At 43.4% G+C, this 19,773-nt stretch overlaps 1 protein-coding gene across 3 annotated transcripts in view; it reads left to right on the forward strand.

The window, feature by feature from the left end:
* Window positions 1-19,773, forward strand: part of PTCD3 (pentatricopeptide repeat domain 3) — a 137,751-nt gene that overhangs the window by 30,522 nt on the left and 87,456 nt on the right. For all 3 annotated transcript variants that reach the window (XM_033951891.1, XM_033951883.1, XM_033951902.1), the window contains 4 exons: window positions 7,585-7,697; window positions 12,949-13,013; window positions 19,233-19,320; window positions 19,405-19,465. In XM_033951891.1, coding sequence (XP_033807782.1) covers window positions 7,585-7,697; window positions 12,949-13,013; window positions 19,233-19,320; window positions 19,405-19,465 — 327 coding nt within the window. The remainder of the gene's footprint in view (window positions 1-7,584; window positions 7,698-12,948; window positions 13,014-19,232; window positions 19,321-19,404; window positions 19,466-19,773) is intronic.

Consider the following 19,773-nt stretch of genomic DNA (forward strand, 5'->3'; position numbering starts at 1 on the left):
GGCAGATTACTTCTGTAAAAAAATTAGTAACATCCGAAACACTTTTAATCCTACCTTAACTGGAAATTCTACGGACAATCTCAAAACTAAATTTTTACCCATAGCCAAATGTGCTAATTTCAAGATTCTTTCCTTAAAAGATATAGAATCCCTCTTTTAAAAAATTAATATTAAAGGATCTCGTTCAGAAATTATCCCCCCGTTCTTTCTCAAAAAATTCTTTTCTTGCTTTGGCCCTTTCATTCATTCTCTTGTTCAAAAATGTCTACTTACAAGTACGGTCCCTCTTTCCTGGAAAACTGCTATTATTACCCCAATACTAAAAGACCATAAAATCAGTTTGGATGAAGTGTCAAACTATCGCCCCATTGCCAATATACCATTTCTCGCCAAACTAACAGAAAGACTGGTATTTGACCAGCTCTCCGACTTTGTTGAATCCACAAACGTACTCCACCCGAATCAGACGGGATTTCGGAAATTTCACTACACAGAATATTCAATGTTAGGACTGATAACGAACATTCACTACAATCTAGACCATCATAAATCCGTAATTCTCTTTTCATTAGACCTAACCCCAGCTTTCGATACAATTGATCATGGTCTACTACTTGAAAGACTAGAATCCATAGGAATCATTTCATTTCTCTCCAATCGTTCATCTACGGTTAGATACAATGAGACAAAATTCCAAAGCCTATTCTTTAACCTATGGTATTCCCCAAGGTTCCATTCTTTCCCTTTTACTGTTCAATATTTTCCTATCTCCATTATTGAGCATCTGTAAATCAATAGGCTTTACCACAAATACTTACGCGGACAATATACAACTTCTATACCCGCTAAATCCAGAAAACATAGAAGAAATAATGCAATCAATAAGAAACTCGAGATCATAAAAAATTGGCTCAACTCTAACAAACTAGCCTTAAACATTCAATAAACTAAATCGATGCTTTTCTCTTGGAAAAAAGATATCCTCCTGGGTACTCCATTTGTCCTTAACAATATCCCCTCAGAGTTAGGGTCTTCTCTAAAAATCTTAGGCGTTATCGATGATAAACTTTCGTTTCACGACCATATTAGTAATACAGTTAAAATATGCTTTTACAAACTACGTATGATACGCTCTATCTCCAAATTTCTCAAGCCCAAATCTATTAATATATTAATTCACTCTCTTATCATAGCCAGACTCGATTATTGTAACTCTCTTCTAATCAACATTACACGAAAGGAAAAAAGACGTCTCCAAATAATACAAAACACGGCCGTTAAACTTATCCACAACTGTAAAAAATATGATCATGTCACCCCTCTGTTGATCAACTGCCATTGGCTCCCGATTAGTCACCGCATTACATTCAAAATACTACTTTTAGTATTTAAAACTTTAATCTTTAAAGAACCTCAATTTATTGACAGAATGCTCATCCCCCATAATACTTCCCGGTCCCTTCGTTCGACATCACAAAATCTCCTAATGGTCCCTTCATTGAAAATTATAGGTACTAGAAGACAGGATATGTTCTCAGTAATGGCCCCCCAACTGTGGAACTCACTTCCCCAGTATATTAGAGAGGAAAAAGACAACCAATTTAAAAAATTTCTTAAAAGTTATCTTTTTAAATGCGCATTTAATATCTAATTTTAGACGAAGATTTTTGGCTCAGTCTTTTACCCATCCTATTGTTTTATCCTTGTTTTTATCTTTTTTCTTAAACCTAGAACATGTAATTTGCCCCTCTATCCCTCATGTTTCGTGTCTGTCTTAAATTTGTAAGTTTGAAGTTACTTTGTTTAAATTATATAACACTATTTTATGTAGTTGTAAATCGCTTAGCAACTTGAATAAGCGATTCATCAAATACTAATAAAAACTTGAAATTTGGATTCTGTTAAAAATGGTTTTCTCTGGATTTTCTTCTTTGTGGATATTTTGGGGTCAATTCCTTTTGTTTTTTGCTTATTCCATATATACTCAAATATAAGACAAGATTTTTGGGCCCAAAATGTGGATCTTATCTTGCATTTGAACATAAGCAATGCCTCCGCTGGGTCAGACCTGAGGTCCATCGTGCCCAGCAGTCCCCTCACGCGGCTGTCAAACTGTGCAGTAATCCTCTATCTATACCCCTCTATCCCCTTTTCCAGCAGGAAATTGTCCAATTCTTTCTTAATCCCCAGTACCGTACTCTGCCCTATTACGCCCTCTGGAAGCGCATTCCAGGTGTCCACAACACGTTGGGTAAAGAAGAACTTCCTAGCATTTGTTTTGAATCTGTCCCACTTCAACTTTTCCGAATACCCTCTTATTCTTTTATTTTTTGAAAGTTTGAAGAATCTGTCCCTCTCTACTCTCTCTATGCCTTTCATGATCTTGTAAGTCTCTATCATATCCCCTCTAAGTCTCCTCTTCTCCAGGGAAAAGAGACCCAGTTTCTCCAATCTCTCAGCGTATGTAAGGTTTCCATCCCTTTTATCAGACTTGTTGCTCTCCTCTGAACCCTCTCGAGTAACGCCATATCCTTCTTCAGGAACAGCGACCAATATTGGATGCAGTACTCTAGATGCGGACGCACCATCGCCCGATACAATAGCAGGATAACTTCTTTCGTTCTGGTTGTAATACCCTTCTTGATTGTACCTAGCATTCTATTCACTCTCTTAGTTGCTGGACTTGTTGCAGGCCTCTGCCAGCCTGCTGTATGACCTGGTAGGCCAGGACAAGAGGGATCCCTCCCATCTCCTGACCCAGCCGACTCAAGTATTTTTTTTTTTTACATCCCTCCTGTCTGCTCCCAAGCCTTTTTCGGCTTTTTGAATTCCTGGTGATCCAGCGGTGTATCAGACAGGGGCAAGCTTTCAGTGCTCCTGCCCTGTGCTGAGCCCCTCCCTCCCTGAGTTGCTGCTTGATTTCTTATGGCCCAGCAGTGTACTGGGCAGGAGCAAGCGTTTTGTGCTCCAGCCCGGCCCTGAGCTGTTCCCTGAATGGCTCAGCGCGAGTTAGGAGCACGGAAAGCTCACTCCTGCCCGATACACCACCGGGACCACCAGGGATTCAAAAAGCCAAAACAGGTATGCGGGAGGGAGGTAAAAAAAATTGTTAGTCGGCTGGGACAGGAGATAGGAGGGATCCCTCCTGTCATGGCCTACCACTAGACCACCAAGTCATACGGCAGGCTCTGCAGACATCGGCAGAGAGGGGGAACGGAACAGGGCAGGGATGTGGGGACAGGGTGGAGAGCCTGGTAGGGCATGGACGGAGGGGGCTGGGTGCAGAGCGTGGCAGGGAGTGAGGACGGACAGGGCGGAGAGCTTGGCAGGGCATGGAGGGAGGGGGCTGGGTGTAGAGCCTGGCAGTGGAGAGAGGGGGAGGCAGGGCACATGAAGAATATTACCCCTCCCCCCTCTTATTTTCTAATCAACCTCTTTTCCTCCTTTTTGGGGGGAAAAAGGGTACCTTGTCTTACACTCGGATTGACTTATTTTCAAGCATATACGGTAATTTGAAATTTAGATGGCTCAAATACTCAATTTGAATGTTTTCATCTCTTAAGATTTAATGAGTGCAAACGTGCTTTTTTTGACATTTTTTCTGCTCATCATAAATCTTCCATTTACACACTTTTTTTTCTTAATTTAATGAATCGGTCATTTATACATTTTAAGGGCTTGTATTGATTCTTGAATGCTACTTATCACATCTCCCAAGTAAAGAATCAGAAATGCATTTGTTTTGATTAATCAGAAGGATATAACAGTGGCGTACCAATAGAGGGGAGGGGGGGGGCGGTCCGCCCCGGGTGCAAGCCCTGAGGGGGTGCTCCCGGCCTTGCGTCCAGTCCCCCCCCCCCCCCGACGTCCGGATTTTCCCCACGGCCCCCCCTTGAGGTGGAGAAGCAGCCCGCAGCGGGATCGCGATGCCAGCGATCCCTGCGCTGCTTCCGCTGCTGCGGTCCCGCCCCTCCTCTGACGTCAGAGGAGGGGGCGGGACCGCGGTGGAGGAAGCAGCGCAGGGATCGCTGGCGTCGCAATCCTGCGGGCTGCTTCAATAACGTAGGTGGTGCGGGGAGGTCAGGGAGGCGAGCGGTCCTTCGGGGTGGGCCGGGCGGGCAGGCCAGGGGGACAGGCGGGCTGGTCTTCAAGGGGGGGGACAGGCAGGCAGGCCAGTGGGACAGGCAGGCAGGCCTTCAAGGGGGGGACAGGCAGGCAGGCCTTCAAGGGGGGGACAGGCAGGCAGGCAGGCCTTCAAGGGGGGGACAGGCAGGCAGGCAGGCCTTCAAGGGGGGGACAGGCAGGCAGGCCTTAAAGGGGGGGGGACAGGCAGGCAGGCCTTCAAGGGGGGGGACAGGCAGGCAGGCCTTCAAGGGGGGGGACAGGCAGGCAGGCCTTCAAGGGGGGGGGACAGGCAGGCAGGCCTTCAAGGGGGGGGACAGGCAGGCAGGCCTTCAAGGGGGAGGACAGGCAGGCAGGCCTTCAAAGGGGGGAGAGGCAGGCAGGCAGGCCTTCAAGGGGTGAGGACAGGCAGTCAGGCCTTCAAGGGGGGGACAGGAAGGCAGGCCTTCAAGGGGGGGGGACAGGCAGGCAGGCCTTCAAGGGGGGGACAGGCAGGCAGGCCTTCAAGGGGGGACAGGCAGGCAGGCCTTCAAGGGGGGGGACAGGCAGGCAGGCCTTCAAAGGGGGGAGAGGCAGGCAGGCAGGCCTTCAAGGGGGGAGGACAGGCAGTCAGGCCTTCAAGGGGGGGGACAGGAAGGCAGGCAGGCCAGGGGGACAGGCAGGCAGGCCTTCAAGGGGGACAGACAGGCAGGCCTTCAAGGGGGGGACAGGCCTTCAGGGGTGGGATGCAGACCTTTAAGGGGGGGGCAGGCCTTCAGGGAGGGGGGCCCTGGTGTAGAAGTACACTGAGGGAAGGGGGAGGGTTCAAAGAGACGCGCATATGCCGGACTTTGGGTGGGAAGAAATAATGGGTCTGAAAATAGAGGAGAGGGAGAGAGATGATGGACCATGGTTTTTAGGGAGAGAAGGAACAGCAAGGGAGAGAAGTTGGACACAAGAGATGGTGTGGAGGGGGGGATAGAGATACTGGATAGGAGGGTAGTTGGGAAAAGAAAAGGAGAGATGGTGGACCCTGGGGTGGTGGGGAAGGAGGGAGAGATGCTGGATGAAAGGGTAGTTAAGAAAAGGTGGATCTGTGGAGGGAGACGAAACAAGGAAAGATGCCAGACATCTGGGGGAGGGAAGGGAAACGGAAGGGGAGGACAGAGATGGCAGATGGATGGTTAGCACGGAGAAAGAAGAAAGGAGACCCTGGCAAGCAAGTTATCAGAAAACAACCAGAGCCTTGGACCAACAAGATTTGAAAAATAACCAGACAACAAAAGGTAGAAAAACTAATTATTATTTTCTGTTTTGTGATTACAATATGTCAGATTTGAAATGTGAATCCTGCCAGAGCTGGTGTTAGACCGCAAACGTGAGCTAGGATTTAACAGAGAGGAAAAGTCCTTTTTGTTTCTTTATTTTATTTACACCACAGCGCCAGTGTGGTTATGAGAAGCCAAAAGGCGGTGAAAAAGCTATAAAATAAACCCACCAGGATGTTTGGAAAAAAAACACCCAATAGGGTAGGAAAATTGAATCGAAAAACCAATTCAATAGGCCGAATCGAATTGAAATTTTTTATTTTTTTTTTCCTGAATCTGGCAGCACTAGTTTGCACTACTATCTTAGACTTTAGGACCTGGGATTGGGGAGAGATGGCTTCCTCAGTACTTTATAATGCAAGTGATTTGGTCAGACTTTTGAAGGGTCTGCAGAAGAAAAATATTGTATAGGCCGGGGACATGAGACAGCAGGAAACGGGAACTTTTCTTCCTTCTATTTTTGTGAATGGCAAGGCTGAGGATGTCGGAGAGTTCAGTTAAAATATGTGCTTTATAAGAAAATATAATAATGTGTTTTATAAAGTTTATAAGCATTGCTGGCCTACCCGGTGAGGTGTTCCTAGTGGTGGTGGCAGCGTGTCAATGTGTTGAGAGGAAGAGGTGGTCTGGGAAATTCTGCTGAGCAAACTCCGGGCCCATTTCCACCCCCCCAGTTAGTCCACTCCACTCAGCTGGTTCACACATTGAGTGGGACTTTGGGTGTTGTTCCTGGGTAGTTGTTTTGGGGTCTCTTCCAGTGGTTTGTCAGTATCTTCCTGTGGTCCAAGGAAGGAAACTTTGTTAACCTTAGCATTGACCTTCAGAATATGTTTGTAACAGCACTGCTTGTATAGCATTAGGCTATGTAGTGATCGAAAGAAAAAAACAGACCTTTGCACATTTTTGCACTATATGGTGGGTGTAAGAGGAGATTCACATTTCCTGCACAGCTAAGTCCTTGTGAAGTTACCTTGTTCTTTCTGTATTTGATATCTAGCAAGGTCTCTGTTTGGAAGGAAAGATCTAAGCTTAAAAATGAAGTGGCCAGAAGTTATGGTAAAAGCAGGTAGCGTTGCTGGTTTTAAGAAAAGTTTGGACAAATTCCTGGAGGAAAAGTCCAAAGTCTGTTATTAAGACATGGGGGAAGTGTCTGCTTGCCCTAGATCGATAGCATGGAATGTTGCTACTCTTTGGGTTTTGACCAGGTACTAGTGACCTGGATTGGTTACCATGAGCATGGGATACTGGTCATGATGGACCATTGGTCTGACCCAGTTAGGCTATTCTTATGTTATGTTCTCATCTGTATGGGCCTTTGTTTTCACTTCTAATTTTAATGTATTTTTTTCTGGGAACTTATAAGTGTTTTTTATAATGGGAACAAAAATGAGAGAATTAATGTGTGTGGAATGGGTGGGGGGGGTAACTAATTTCTTCAGCTAAATAATTCAATCCACCTCAACCAGACATAGGAGAACTCACGCACCATTCACACACCCTCCAACCAAAAACGTCAAAAGAAAAAAACTGTTCGACAACTTCCTAGCCATTCGAGCTGCAACACTCGACCCCCCCAACTCTACAACCTGTTGACCTCGACCACAGACTACAAAACCTTCAAAAAAGAAATAAAAAACCTTCTATTCAAAAAACACATAAAACCGAACTAACACAATCAGAACTGTCCCAAGCATCACCTGCAACTACTCCATATGTACTTCTGATGTCATGACAATTCAGACATAATTTATGTTATGTTTGGAATACCTGCAACTACTCCATATGTACTTCTGATGTCATGACAATTCAGACATAATTTATGTTATGTTTGGAATAATGGTTATATATATGAGGTTCAATAAAAGAAAATTTTCACTGCCTGTTTCTATTCTGACCATTTATTCCGTTTCATGGTTATTACAAAAAATATTTTTTTACATGGGGGGGGAGGTGTGAAAAAATGATGGGCCCTGGGTGCCACATACCCTAGATACGCCACTGGGTTGTAATGATGCTTAATCAGGTTAATTAGAAGGTTGTAATGGTGTTTTTTGTTTTCCTTCTAATTGATGTTAAATTATGAGGAATCTCCTCTTCTTAGGTGTCATGAAAATGATGGGTTATTGATTGTTTTCTATTTCACATTTTTATGCAGGAACTACAGTATCCCTGAAAACATCAAACCGTCTTTTGGATCTGCTGTGTTTTTATGGAGACAGGGAGCCACCTAGAGATGACCAGCTTGAAGAATCAGAGCAGGAAGACATGGTAGGACTCTCCCAGAATTGCTGTACATTTTGACCCTGATTCTATAAAAGGTGCCTACAGTTAGGAGGTGCACCTGGCCAACCTAGATGCCTAATTTTATTTTAAAAAATTGGTTCAGTCAGCGCTGAAAACTGATATGCTGTTAAAAACCAATTAAACAATTAAAACATAACAAAACTCAAATTGGGCCTCCTTATTTGGAGGGCAATGATTGATAGAAGGGGGGTATTTTGCTAGACATAGCTTTCTAAAACCCAGATGGCTTCTTCTGCACTTTCCATGACCCCACATAAGATGTATGTTATCATAGAAGAGAAAAAAAATAGATTGAAAGGAGTAGCCTAGTGGTTAGAGCTACAGCCTCGGCATTCTAAGGTTGTGGGTTCAAGCCCTGTACTGGTTCTTGTGCAGGGATGAAGGATTTAGATTTGTTAGGAACTGGGCAACCTTCTGGGAAAGGATGAGCTTATTTTGAAAGGATGAACTCCACCTTAACTGAAATGGAAATAGGCTGCTGGTGCTACATTTAAAAAGGTGATAGAGCAGCTATCCAACATTCGCCCAGGAGTGGATGGTTTGGTGTGGAGTATCCTGGAAAGATATTATTGAAGCAGAATATTTAGGGAATCCCAGTAGAGAGATTTCAAAAATGGGGAAAGAAATCCAGCAGTGTTTAAGAGGAAGGCTGAGTAAATGACTCAAATTATCCCTGTCATATTTTCAGCAGCCTGAAGGAAAAAACACAGTTTGAAGTGTCTGTATACAAATGTTAGAAGCCTAAAAAAATAAATTAGGAGAGTTAGAGTATGATGAGGTAGATATAATAGGCATCTCAGATACCTGGAGGAAGGAGGACACTCAATGGGACACTGGGTTACCTAGGTACAAATTATAACGCAAGGATAGAGTAGATTAAATTGGAGAGGGGCCTTGCACTGTATGTTAAAGAAAGAATTACAGGTTCTTTTGTATGTGATATTCTATGGATTTGATTCCCCCAAAGATGCCAGCTTGTTGGATATACGTAGAAAATGAGAGGTCAGAATCAAAGACCACTCTAAGGTTGTGAGCAGAGGAGATTTGGAACAATGATAGTACTATTTACAGAGATGGAGAAAGCAGGAGCAGAGGGTTTAGGAGGAAAGAGGAGCAGCTTAGTCTTGGACATATTTAGTTTCAGGATGGCAGGACATCCAGGCAGCAGTGTCAGCCAATCAAGCAGAGCCTGCTGGACAACATAGTGTAAACAATTATAAAATGTAAAATCGTGGAACACATAGACAAACATAATTAAATGGGACAGAGTCAGCATGGGTTCAACCATGGGAGATCTTGCCTAACCAATTTTCTTGACATCTTCAAAGGTTGATGTAATGCAGTGGTCTCAAACTCAAACCCTTTGCAGTTAATGTCTTATTAAAGAAATGACAATTTTGCATGAGGTAAAACTCTTTATAGTTTATAAATCTTTCCTTTTGGCTAAGTCTTAATAATAATATTGTAATTTATAGATAAAGAGACATGATCAAGAAACTGTTTTATTTTACTTTTGTGATTATAATAAACATACCGAGGGCCTCAAAATAGTACCTGGTGGGCTGTGAATTTGAGACCACTGGTGTAGTATATCTAGATTTCTAGAAAGCTTTTGACAAAGTTCCTCATGAGAGGCTCCTGAGAAAATTAAAGTCATTGGATAGGAGGCAATGTTTAGTTGTGGATTAGGAATTGGTTATCAGATAGAAAATGGAAGGTAGGGTTAAGTGGCCATTTTTGTCAATGCAGGAGAGTGAAGTACCACAGGTATCTGTACTGGGACAAGTGCCATTTAACTTATTTACTGTATAAATCTGGAAATTGGAATGACGAGAGGTGATTAAATTTGCAGATGACACTAAACTGTTCAAAGTTGTTAAAATACATGTAGAGTGTGAAAAATTGCAGGCAGAGCTTAGGAAATTGGAAGACTGGGTGTCCAAATGGCAGATGAAATTTAATGTGAACAAATGCAAAGTGATACACTTTGGAAAGAATAACCCAAATCATAGTTATTAGATTCTAGGGATCCACCTTGGGAGTTAGCATCCAAGAAAAAGATCTGGGTGGCAGCATCTAAAAAAGCAAACGAGGAATGGTAAACAAGACTAAGGATGTTGCCATGCCTCCGTATTGCTCCATGGTGCGACCTCACCTTAAGTATTGCGTTTAATTCTGGTCACCTTATTTTAAAAAAAAAAGATTATAGCAGAACTAGAAAAGGTTCAAACAAGGGCATCCAAGATAATAAAGGAGATGGAACTCCTCTTGTAAAGGGAAAGACTGAAAAGGTTAAGGCTCTTCAACTAGGAAATGAGACGGTTGAGGGGAGATAATGATTGACATTTTCAAGGGTCCCACGACAACAAGAGGGCATCCGTGGAAAATCAGCGGCGGGAAACTACGAGGTGACACCAGGAAATTCTTTTTCACTGAAAGAGTGGTTGATCGCTGGAACAGTCTTCCACTACAGGTGATTGAGGCCAGCAGCGTGCCTGATTTTAAGGCCAAATGGGATAGACACGTGGGATCTATTCACAGAGAAAGGTAGGGGAGGGTCATTAGGGTGGGCAGACTAGATGGGCTGTGGCCCTTATCTGCCGTCTATTTCTATGTTTCTATGACATCTACAAAATCCTGAGTGGTGTAGAACGGGTACAAGTTGATCGTTTTTTTTTTTGGGGGGGGGTTTCCAGTCAAAAAATACATAGAGGACACTCAGTGAAGTTTATAGGGAAATACTTCTAAAACCAATAGCTGGAAATATTTTTTCACTCAGAGAAAAGCTCTGGAAAGTGTTGCCAGAGATCTGGTAAGAGCGGTTAATGTAGCTAGTTTTTTAAAAAGTTTGGACAATTTCCTGGAGAAAGTCCATAGTCTGTTATTGATATAGACATGGGGGAAGCCATTGCTTGCCCTGAATCAGTAGTGTGGAATGTTGCTACTATTTGGGCTTTTGCCAGGTACTTGTGACCTGGATTGGCCATCATGAAGACGGGCTACTGGGTTAGATGGACCATTGGTGTGACCCAGTAAGGCTATTGCGTGAGGTAGCAATTAGTATTTATTGTAGCATCCCGGTGTAGTCTCCCAAGACCTTTCAAAACAGAGATTGATCGGTATTAGTGTGAGGAGTAGAGTGAGCTCCAGCGTGTCTCATTCATCCACTAACTGCCAGAACTGAATTCCCCTACAAACCAACCCTCCTGTCTCCCCCGTCCCCGTTCCCCAGTTTGAGGGACTCATAGGATCACAAGATGGAATCTCAAGCAGAATTATGACTTGGCTGACCAAGCAGTGATTTGTGGTTGTTTGGTTGCCTGGGCTTGTTTTCGGTGGTCTAGCCGGTCCTTGACTGGGAGTCTGATGACTGGTCTTTGGTGGATCAGGAAGTAGCTAAGATTGAGCTCGTTGCTTCTTAACTTTCAGTTGCCATGTAAGATTTGTTGTGGGCCTCTGCCAAGTTGAAGGTCCTCGGAGTGGCCACTCACTGTACCCCCTGGCTGCGGGGTTGGTCAGTGGACATGGCTTCTAAGGCTAAGCTCAGTAAGTTTCCCTTTAGGAGCTCCTTCCTTTTGGGGAAGATTTGGATAAGCTTGTTCAGGCCTTGAGTGATTCTAAGGTGCCTCAGTTTCCAGAATACCGTTCATGACCGATGTCTCGGGGTGATGCCAGCCAGGGTAGGTTGCTTGATTTTTGAAGTTATTGCCCTGGTCGGGGCATGGGCTCCTTCCCTGCCAGGGGGTGCTTTTTCAATGCATACAGTCCTTTTGGGGTGACTCCTCTAGTGGACCCTTCTCCACCTGTCCGGCCCAATGACTCCTCTGTGGTAAGAAGCTGCTTTTATAGACTTAGAATGATTAGATCTCTGGCAAAAATCCTTGAACCATCATCAATTAATATTTTAATTCATTCACTTATCATCTCGAAAATAGATTATTGTAACTCCTTATATCAGGGAATCTGTCAGAAAGATATCAGGCGCTTACAGTTAGTGCAAAATACTTCCATCAAAGTGATTACAAACTAGAAAATTTGAACACGTTACCCCTCTTTTAAAAAAAGCCCATTGGCTTCCAGGCCAATACAGGATAACTTATAAGATTGCCCTTTTGATATTCAAAACTAAAGAACCAGCATTCCTTGATAAAAATCTTATATCTTAGGAAATCTAATAGATCCTTAAGATCCTCTGGACAACATCTACTCTGGGGTCCTTCTTTAAAAATAATAAAAACCTGTAGCACAACACTATTCTCAGTTACCACCCCACACTCTGGAACGCATTACCCACTTATCTTCAGGCAGAGCAGAATTTAGATAAATTTAAAGGAGCTTTAAAAAGCTTCTTATTCATTGATGCCTTCGGCTAACTATGCTACTATTCTTTTCTTATTGAACCCCTTAGTCCTTTTGTTTTTTTTCCCATATATGTTCTCTTTTCTGTATTTATTGTAGTTCTCCCCCTATCCTTTTTGTTCTTATTACATTTACTTTGTGTCTTGTTCGTCTGAGTATATTTTGTCTGTTTAATACTGTTGTTTTTAATTCTGTTCTTACCCCTATTTTATTGCTGTAATACGCTTAGTATTTTGATAAGCGTTCAATCAAATTTACAATAAACTTGGAAACTTTACATTTGTAAAAATGGTACCTATTCATTTTGATCACTTTGAAGTGGCTCAGATAGGTTGGTTTTCTTTTACAGTTTTGTTACTGCTCAGCAGAGCTGTTGAGACCCTTCGTTCATTCATTGTGATTTTTCAGGAGCTGATGTTGGATAAACAAAAGTTCATTAGATTATCTGATTGCAGTACATGAAAGAATAATCTAATGCTTTGCATTCTGTTGCAATTTTTTAAACTAAAAGACTGCTTCGAGGCCCAGTTTTTTAAAAAAATTTGCTGATAGTTATGATTTTATATCTGTGTCTTCTCTAAGTATGTCCATGTAAAATCTGTCTAGTAATTAAGGCTCCTTTTTTTTTTTATTGGCACCTTTTGGTAACCTAACAATGGAGAGTATAGTTTAGGATATATGTTTCTCCAACCCAGTAGCGCTGATATCTGTCACATGATTTTTAAACTACTGTATAGTGTGTTCTGCTGCCTTCACTGACTTACAAACTAACAGCATATGATTGCAGAGTAATCCTTAGGCAATATCAATAAAATGTCAAATATAAGTTTGTAACTGACAGACTGATTTCTTCCAGGTAGCTCATCAGAGTGCACCAGCAGGTCAACTGCACAAAGCTTCAAATTTTGTTCGTGTTTGGAGGTATGGAACAAAAAATATAGATGGTGCTGTGAGCATAATTAAAATTTAAAGCCTAATTCTGTAAAAGAAATATAAAAACACTTCTAGGTTTCATCAAGTATAAAGTGTTTTGGTTGTAGATGCAAGATTTGGACTAGAGAAATGTGGCACACTAGTGTGCCATCAGGGATTGAAGGATACATGAGTGTGACTCCTCCCCCATGCAAACCTCATCTCATTTTCCTTGAGCTTGAGGGCCTCCAAACATGTGCAGACATTGATGTGATTATGTCATGCGCATGTGTGTGATGTCATCGCATCAACGTCCGCGCATGCTCGGAAGCCCTCCAGACACGGCTCAGGGCAAACGAGAGAAGGTTCGTGTGGGGCAGGGCTGTGGTAGAGTGGTGTGGGGGTGGGGGCCAGGTGGGTGTGCCACAGAAAAACATTTGCTCTATTAGTGTGCCAGAGCAAAAAAATGTTTTTGGAACACTGCTTTAGGCAGTGTCTCCAGATAGGCTTATAAGTCTGGGTATGTTGGATATGCCAATCTCTTTTCAAATTTAGTGCTGTTGCTTACTTTACTTAATCACATACTTTGTACCAAAGATTTTCTTCTGAAGTTCATAGGCCATTTTTACATTTGCATGGTGTCCTATTTTATTTAATATTTTGCTGAGAAATCTAGAGAATGACACTGGGATGGGTACCCAAAGTTAACAAAACAAAAAAAGTTGGCATTTACAGCAGATGTGAGACCAAAGCTTTTTACTGCTCCACAGGAGTATTAAAAAGCCTTTCCCCTGTGAAGGTTTGAAAATAAAAACCCTGAAATTTCCTTGCCAACATGGATGAATTTTAAGAAAATGCTGAAAACTCAATTGTTTGCTAATGCCTTCTTATGCTAAGATGTATTTTAGTTGATAATCGCTTTCTAGAATTTTCTTTTTTTTCTGACATTGAAGTATGATTTAAAGCTTGTTTGTACTTCTGAATTGATTGAATTTGTGCTCTAGCCCTATTATAACAAGGATGATTAACGATGTTGTCTCGATATATCTGTTATACGTGATAATCGGAGGGAAACAAGATTCTATGTATGTCATATGGAAACCAAAAAGAAATAGTTAAGCCTTGAGCTTTAGCTTCAGCGTTTGAACTGGAGGATATAAGTGTTGTGTTTGTGTCATATGGAAACCGCATAGTTGTATGCGGTATATACATTTCTTAATAAATAAAAATAAATAAATAACATGCCACTCACAGTCCTGCTTTGGGAACTTCCCTCGGCTGGAGTTTCTCCTTTTTGGTGCAACTTCCTATTTTGTGAAAACAGGAAGTTACATCAGAAAGAGGAACTCTGTCTACCAGAACAGGCCTGTGAGGATTGGGTGCTCTGAATTGGATTGAGGAAAGTGGTGCTCCTGCTGGACCTGCAGGGTGGGAAAAGCAGCTGGCTGGGGGATGGAGCTGGAGGGAGAATACTGGACCATGAAGGGAGGATGGTTGGAGGGAAGGGAGAGACGTGCTGGACTCATTGGAGGGACTGCAGTGAAGGGAGAGGATGCTGGACCCACAAGGGTAGACTGGAGTGAAGAGTGAGTGTGCTGGACCCGTGCTGAACCCACAGTGGGGCTGGAGTGAAGGGAGAGAGTGCTGAACCCTTGGGGAGGGGAGCTGGAGTGAATGAAGGAGGGGACTGGGGCCGGAGCTGGAGCTGGAAGGAAGGAAGACAAGCGCTGGACCCATTGGATGGGGACCAGAACTGGAGCGGAAGAGAGAGAGGCACTGACCTGTGGATAGGGGCCAGAACTGGAGGGGAAGGAAAAGAGGTGTTGGATTGATGGGGGGGGGTGCTGGAGGCAGAGGGCATGAAACACTAACAGTGGAGAGACAGCGGAGTATGGAAAAAGAGAGAGAGAGAGAGAGACAAATTGGTATATTGGAGGAAGAGAGGGGAGAATCTGGACATATACAAAAAAACAGAGGGAAGAGGCTTCATGGGAATTTATGGGCACAGAGGGGCAACGCCAGATATATGTCTGATAGTGCTATAGAAATAATTAATAGTAGTAGTAGGTATATGGATACAGAGGGAAGATGCTGGATATAGGGAAGAATAGGAACTCAAAAGGGAAATGCTGTACTTGGGGGACATAGAAACACAGAGGAGTGTGCTGGACATGGGAGCAGATAGGGACATACTGGTGATGGTGAATATGGGAAGAAGTATAAGGGACACAGCAAAGGAAGATGTTGAACATGGGAAATGATAGGTACACAGAGATGGAAAATAGATGGTGAGCACATAAAAAGAAGAAATATCAAATAGGTAGGAGTTAGGTATTCCGTGCAGCTATCTTTCTCCCCTTTAATCCATCCAGAATTTGGCTGCACGACTCATATTCCTTGAGAGCCACTATACTCACATTGCCCCTCTCCTAAAGTCATTTCATTGGCTTCCCATCTGTTTACAAATACAATTCAAACTTCTCTTACCTACAAATTCATTCACTCAGCTGCCCCTCACTATCTCTCTTCACTTATCTTCCACTATGTTCCACCCCCCCCCCCCCCTGTGAGCTCTACTCAACTGGTAAGTCCCTCCTATCAGTACTCTTCTCCTTTTCTGTCAACTCCAGACTCCGTCCCCTCTATCTTGATGCGCTGTATGCCTGGAACATATGGCAAGCTCCCTCTCTGGCAGTGTTCAAGTCCAATTTAAAAGCCCACCTCTTTGAGACTGCTTTTAACTCCTAACTCCTCTCACCTTGGGTTCTGCATCCCCAAACCTATATGTCATGTATGTCTGTCCAAGTTAGATTATAAGCTTTTCTGAGCAGGGACCATTCATGAAATGTCAAAATGTACAGCACTGTGTTTGCCTTTCAGCACTATAATAGTAGTAGTAGTAGACCCTGGTGTGTGAGTTAGGGGACAATGGAAGAAAATAAAAATCAGAGCCTGAGGTCCACATGATTTGAACAATAAAATGACGAGACAACAAAAGGTGGAAAAAATAATTTTATTTGCTATTTTATGATTGCAATATGTCAGATTCAAAATGTGTATCATGCCAGAGCTGATGTGCCTGGGGCCCAGGGCAGAAATTTGGGATGGGACCCCTGAGCCTATTACCAGGCCATGCAGCCTTCAGCTTCTAGCAGGCCTAGGGCTCTCTCTGGACAGGGACAGTTGCCCTTGTTGTACTCCCCTAACACTATCCCTATCATATGTGATCTTTGTTTTGCACAGAAGTGGAGGAAATGGATCTTTCTAATTTTTTGGTGATGTACTATATGCAAAGTGTGGCTTTGGATTTTGATTTAATTTATGTCAGGGCTGTGGAGTTGGTACACAAAACCTTCTGACTCCCAAGTCCTTTATATATGGTATTTCCACTTTGACTCTGACTCCTTTATTTATATATCTATATAAGAGTTAATGAGGAGCAGGGACAAACTTTGTCTCCTTGTCATTCTCTAGGTGCTACTTTCACTAATGTAAATATCATTAAATATATTATGTTTTGTAATCATTAAAGAACTTGATAGCAAAATATATTCTTAAAGTAAAAGATATCCTGAAATAGCTTTCTGCGCTCCTGCCTAGGCCTGCTCCACGTTCTGAATGGCTACCATCAGTTCTTGAAAGTCCCGCAAGAACTGACGGCAGCCATTTAGAATATGGCACGGGCCCAGGAAGGAGCGCAGCAAGCTTGCTTCTTCTGGCCGATACACCGCTAGACCACCAGGCTATAAGGGGCATTTTAAAAGGTTCGGCCGGGGGGGGGGCATTTTAAAACAGTACGGGGGGGTGATAAAAATTTGTATCTTCACTGCATAAGATGCACCGACATTTCCACCCACTTTTGGGTGGGAATAAAGTGCGTCTTATGGAGCGAAAAATACGATAATTAAATTAATATCTGTGACATAAATGTAAGCATTTTAATATTTGCATGACATACAATTTAACTCTGTTTTAAGATTTTTTTTTATGCTGGTGATTGTGGTAGAGCCATTGTTATTGGCTCATTGATATCTGAGGCTTCTTTATCATCCCTCCAGACTAGAGAGATGCACGGGGACAGAAATCCCACCCATCCCCGCCCGTCCCCGCCAGGATCCTCTCCGTCCCCACCCGTCCCCGTCAGGATCCTCTCCATCCCTACCCATCCCCACAAGGAATTACCTCCATCACCGCCCGTCTTCATAAAAAGCAGCAATTACTTCTGACAGGATCATCAATTCCACAGTTTCTTTTGTGTTTGCACTGCTGTTTTTTCCTTGTGGAATCTCTTTGGTGGAACCCTTTTTTTGTTTTATGTTCAGGTAATTAACTTATAAACCCCCCTTTTTTACTAAGGCTGACGTGTCCATTATATTATATGGACGAACCCTGCTTCCAAAGCCTTCCATGGGAGTCCCGTTGGCTGGAGGGGGGTCCCCATGGGAGTCCCATGGGCCAGAGCGGGGTCCCCATGGGAGTCCCGTGGGTTAGGGGGGATTCCCACGGGATTCTCGTGATCCCTGTTCCCGTGCAGACCTCTGCTCAAGACCAGCACAGACAGATGGGTATATGCTCCTCTGCCAGCAGGGGGAGACTGAGAACATACTGAATTCTTACGGTACAAGTAGGCTGTGCAGTCCCTCATAGAATCAGTCTGTTCTAGGTGTAGTGGTAAGCCTGTGCAGTCTTCTAAATTTAGGCCCCTATTCTGGTTGGACTGAGCTGGGAGGTCCTACAGGACCATTACTATCTCAGGAGTGTCACAATCGGTTGATCGAGTCCCTCCTCTCCATTTTTTCTTTAGAGGAGTCTCAACTGTACACCTTGCCACTATCAGGCAAAGACTACAGTTTTGAGTGCCTGTGAGGTCCTTTTTACTTTTAAAGTTTAAAAAAAAAATAATTCCGAGGCAGTGCTTTTATCTCTCTACCGATTCTGATTGCTCCTGGTTACATTTTGCCTGTCTAGGGGTTAATTATGTACTCTTCTCACAAGCCAAAGAAGTGCCTAGTATGTAGAAGTTGATGCTTCTGGCATTTGTTGATGTGGCTGGCATTTGCTCGCGGACAGAAGGGGAACCCTCACTAGCTTCAGAGCCAGCTGGTTCAAGGGTTTTCCCGGCAGCTGCGGTGGGTGCGTCGGCTGTGGGCACAGGAGAGGCTCATGGCTCGCTCCCTGCCAACAATGCTGAGGATTAGAGAATGATACGGGGACAAATCTTTTTCCTATCCTCATGGAAATTCATTTTTCCATCCCGGCAAGTTCTTTTCCTGCCCCATTCCTGCAAGCTCTGTCATCATCTGCACAAAAAATCATAAGTGTTCGAAGCTTGTGCAGTTAAGGCAGAGCTTACAGGAATGGGGAAGTGATAAGGACAGTGACAAAACTTATGGAGACTAGATGGGGAAATTGAGTTCTTGTGGTGATGGGGAAAAAATGTGTCCCCGTGTCATTCTCTAGCCCATGCTTCCCTTACTGCTGAAGGTACTGGGGATTTCCTTACTGGCACGTTGGGATTTTCTGGGGATTCCCTAGCTTTCGCTTTGCTTTTTCAGACATCTTCAGTGCCCTCAGTCTCGGGGTTGCCTTTTTCGGCGGGCTTTTCTTCTTTGGCAGGAAACTCCGCCATTTTGGTGGAGTCTTCTCAGGAGCTCCCGCCTAGATTGGAGAGGCAGGAACAGGTCTTGCAGGCCTCTTCCTCTGCTGGGGAGCACTATTCTGACCCACCTATAGGTTTTTCTCTGGATTTTGTTCTCGCCATGTACAAGGCGTATTGCATGCATGTGGCTGGTGGCCCTGTCCTTTCTTTGTCAGCATCTGCGCCACCTCCTCTGCCTAAGTGGATGCGTGTTTTGTCGGAGGATGTTGTGATGTTCGATGCCGCTTGTCTCCTGATGTGGACCTGGGTCACTCTGGGGACCAGCAGGATCTTATGCCAGTGATGTGTGGTAGAGCCATTGTTGTTGGCTCACCGATATCTGAGGCTTTTTCTTTCTCTGCTATGAGGTTGGTTGGTTAAAGCATATTAGTGGAGAGGTTCCAGTTACTGTTTGTGTCAAATTATGAATGCAAATAAATCATTTGAACTTATTCATGAAGGAATTGGGAGCACAGTGATTAAATTCTTTTATTTCACTGATGGACATTAATAAAAACAAAAAACAACAAGGATTTCTGTTCAGTACCCTTGTTCCTGTTATCTGAAATTTTCATTCCTTTCGCGATCAGAGAGAACAACAACGCAGAGAGGATATTTAATGTGATGGCAGAACGGAATGCACCTTCCTTTTGTGCCATGATCAGAGGAATGGTGAAGGTAAAAACTGTAGTGTGATATTTGTTTAAATTCCCACCTCTTTGTGTGATGTCTGGATCCAAGTTCTTTGTTTTCTTTTTGCAGTATGGTGCTTATACAAAGGCTTTTGACATGTATACGGAACTAGTGAACAGCAGGCTGACTGGTGAGTCTTTTTGTATTTCCTGTACAATCCCACTCTATTCCTGAACCCTTGAGTAGTTAATCCCTTCTCATGAGAACTCTTGTAGAAAGCTTCATTTGCGTACCTTGCCCCTCCTCTCTTACCTCTGAACTGCCCATCAATTCCTCAGTTGTCTTCCTACAAGCAAGACAGTAGGAGCTTGTCTTATCTGTTCATTTTAATTATCCTTTAAATTCAGTCTTTTTTTCCCTCTAATTTGTGTGGGTTATTTTTGTGCTGCAGAGGATCCCCTTGGGAGACAGCTCTGGCTACATGAGACTGCAGACTCT

This window comes from Geotrypetes seraphini, chromosome 1 (genome assembly GCF_902459505.1).
Source record: "Geotrypetes seraphini chromosome 1, aGeoSer1.1, whole genome shotgun sequence".
Lineage (NCBI taxonomy): Eukaryota > Metazoa > Chordata > Amphibia > Gymnophiona > Dermophiidae > Geotrypetes > Geotrypetes seraphini.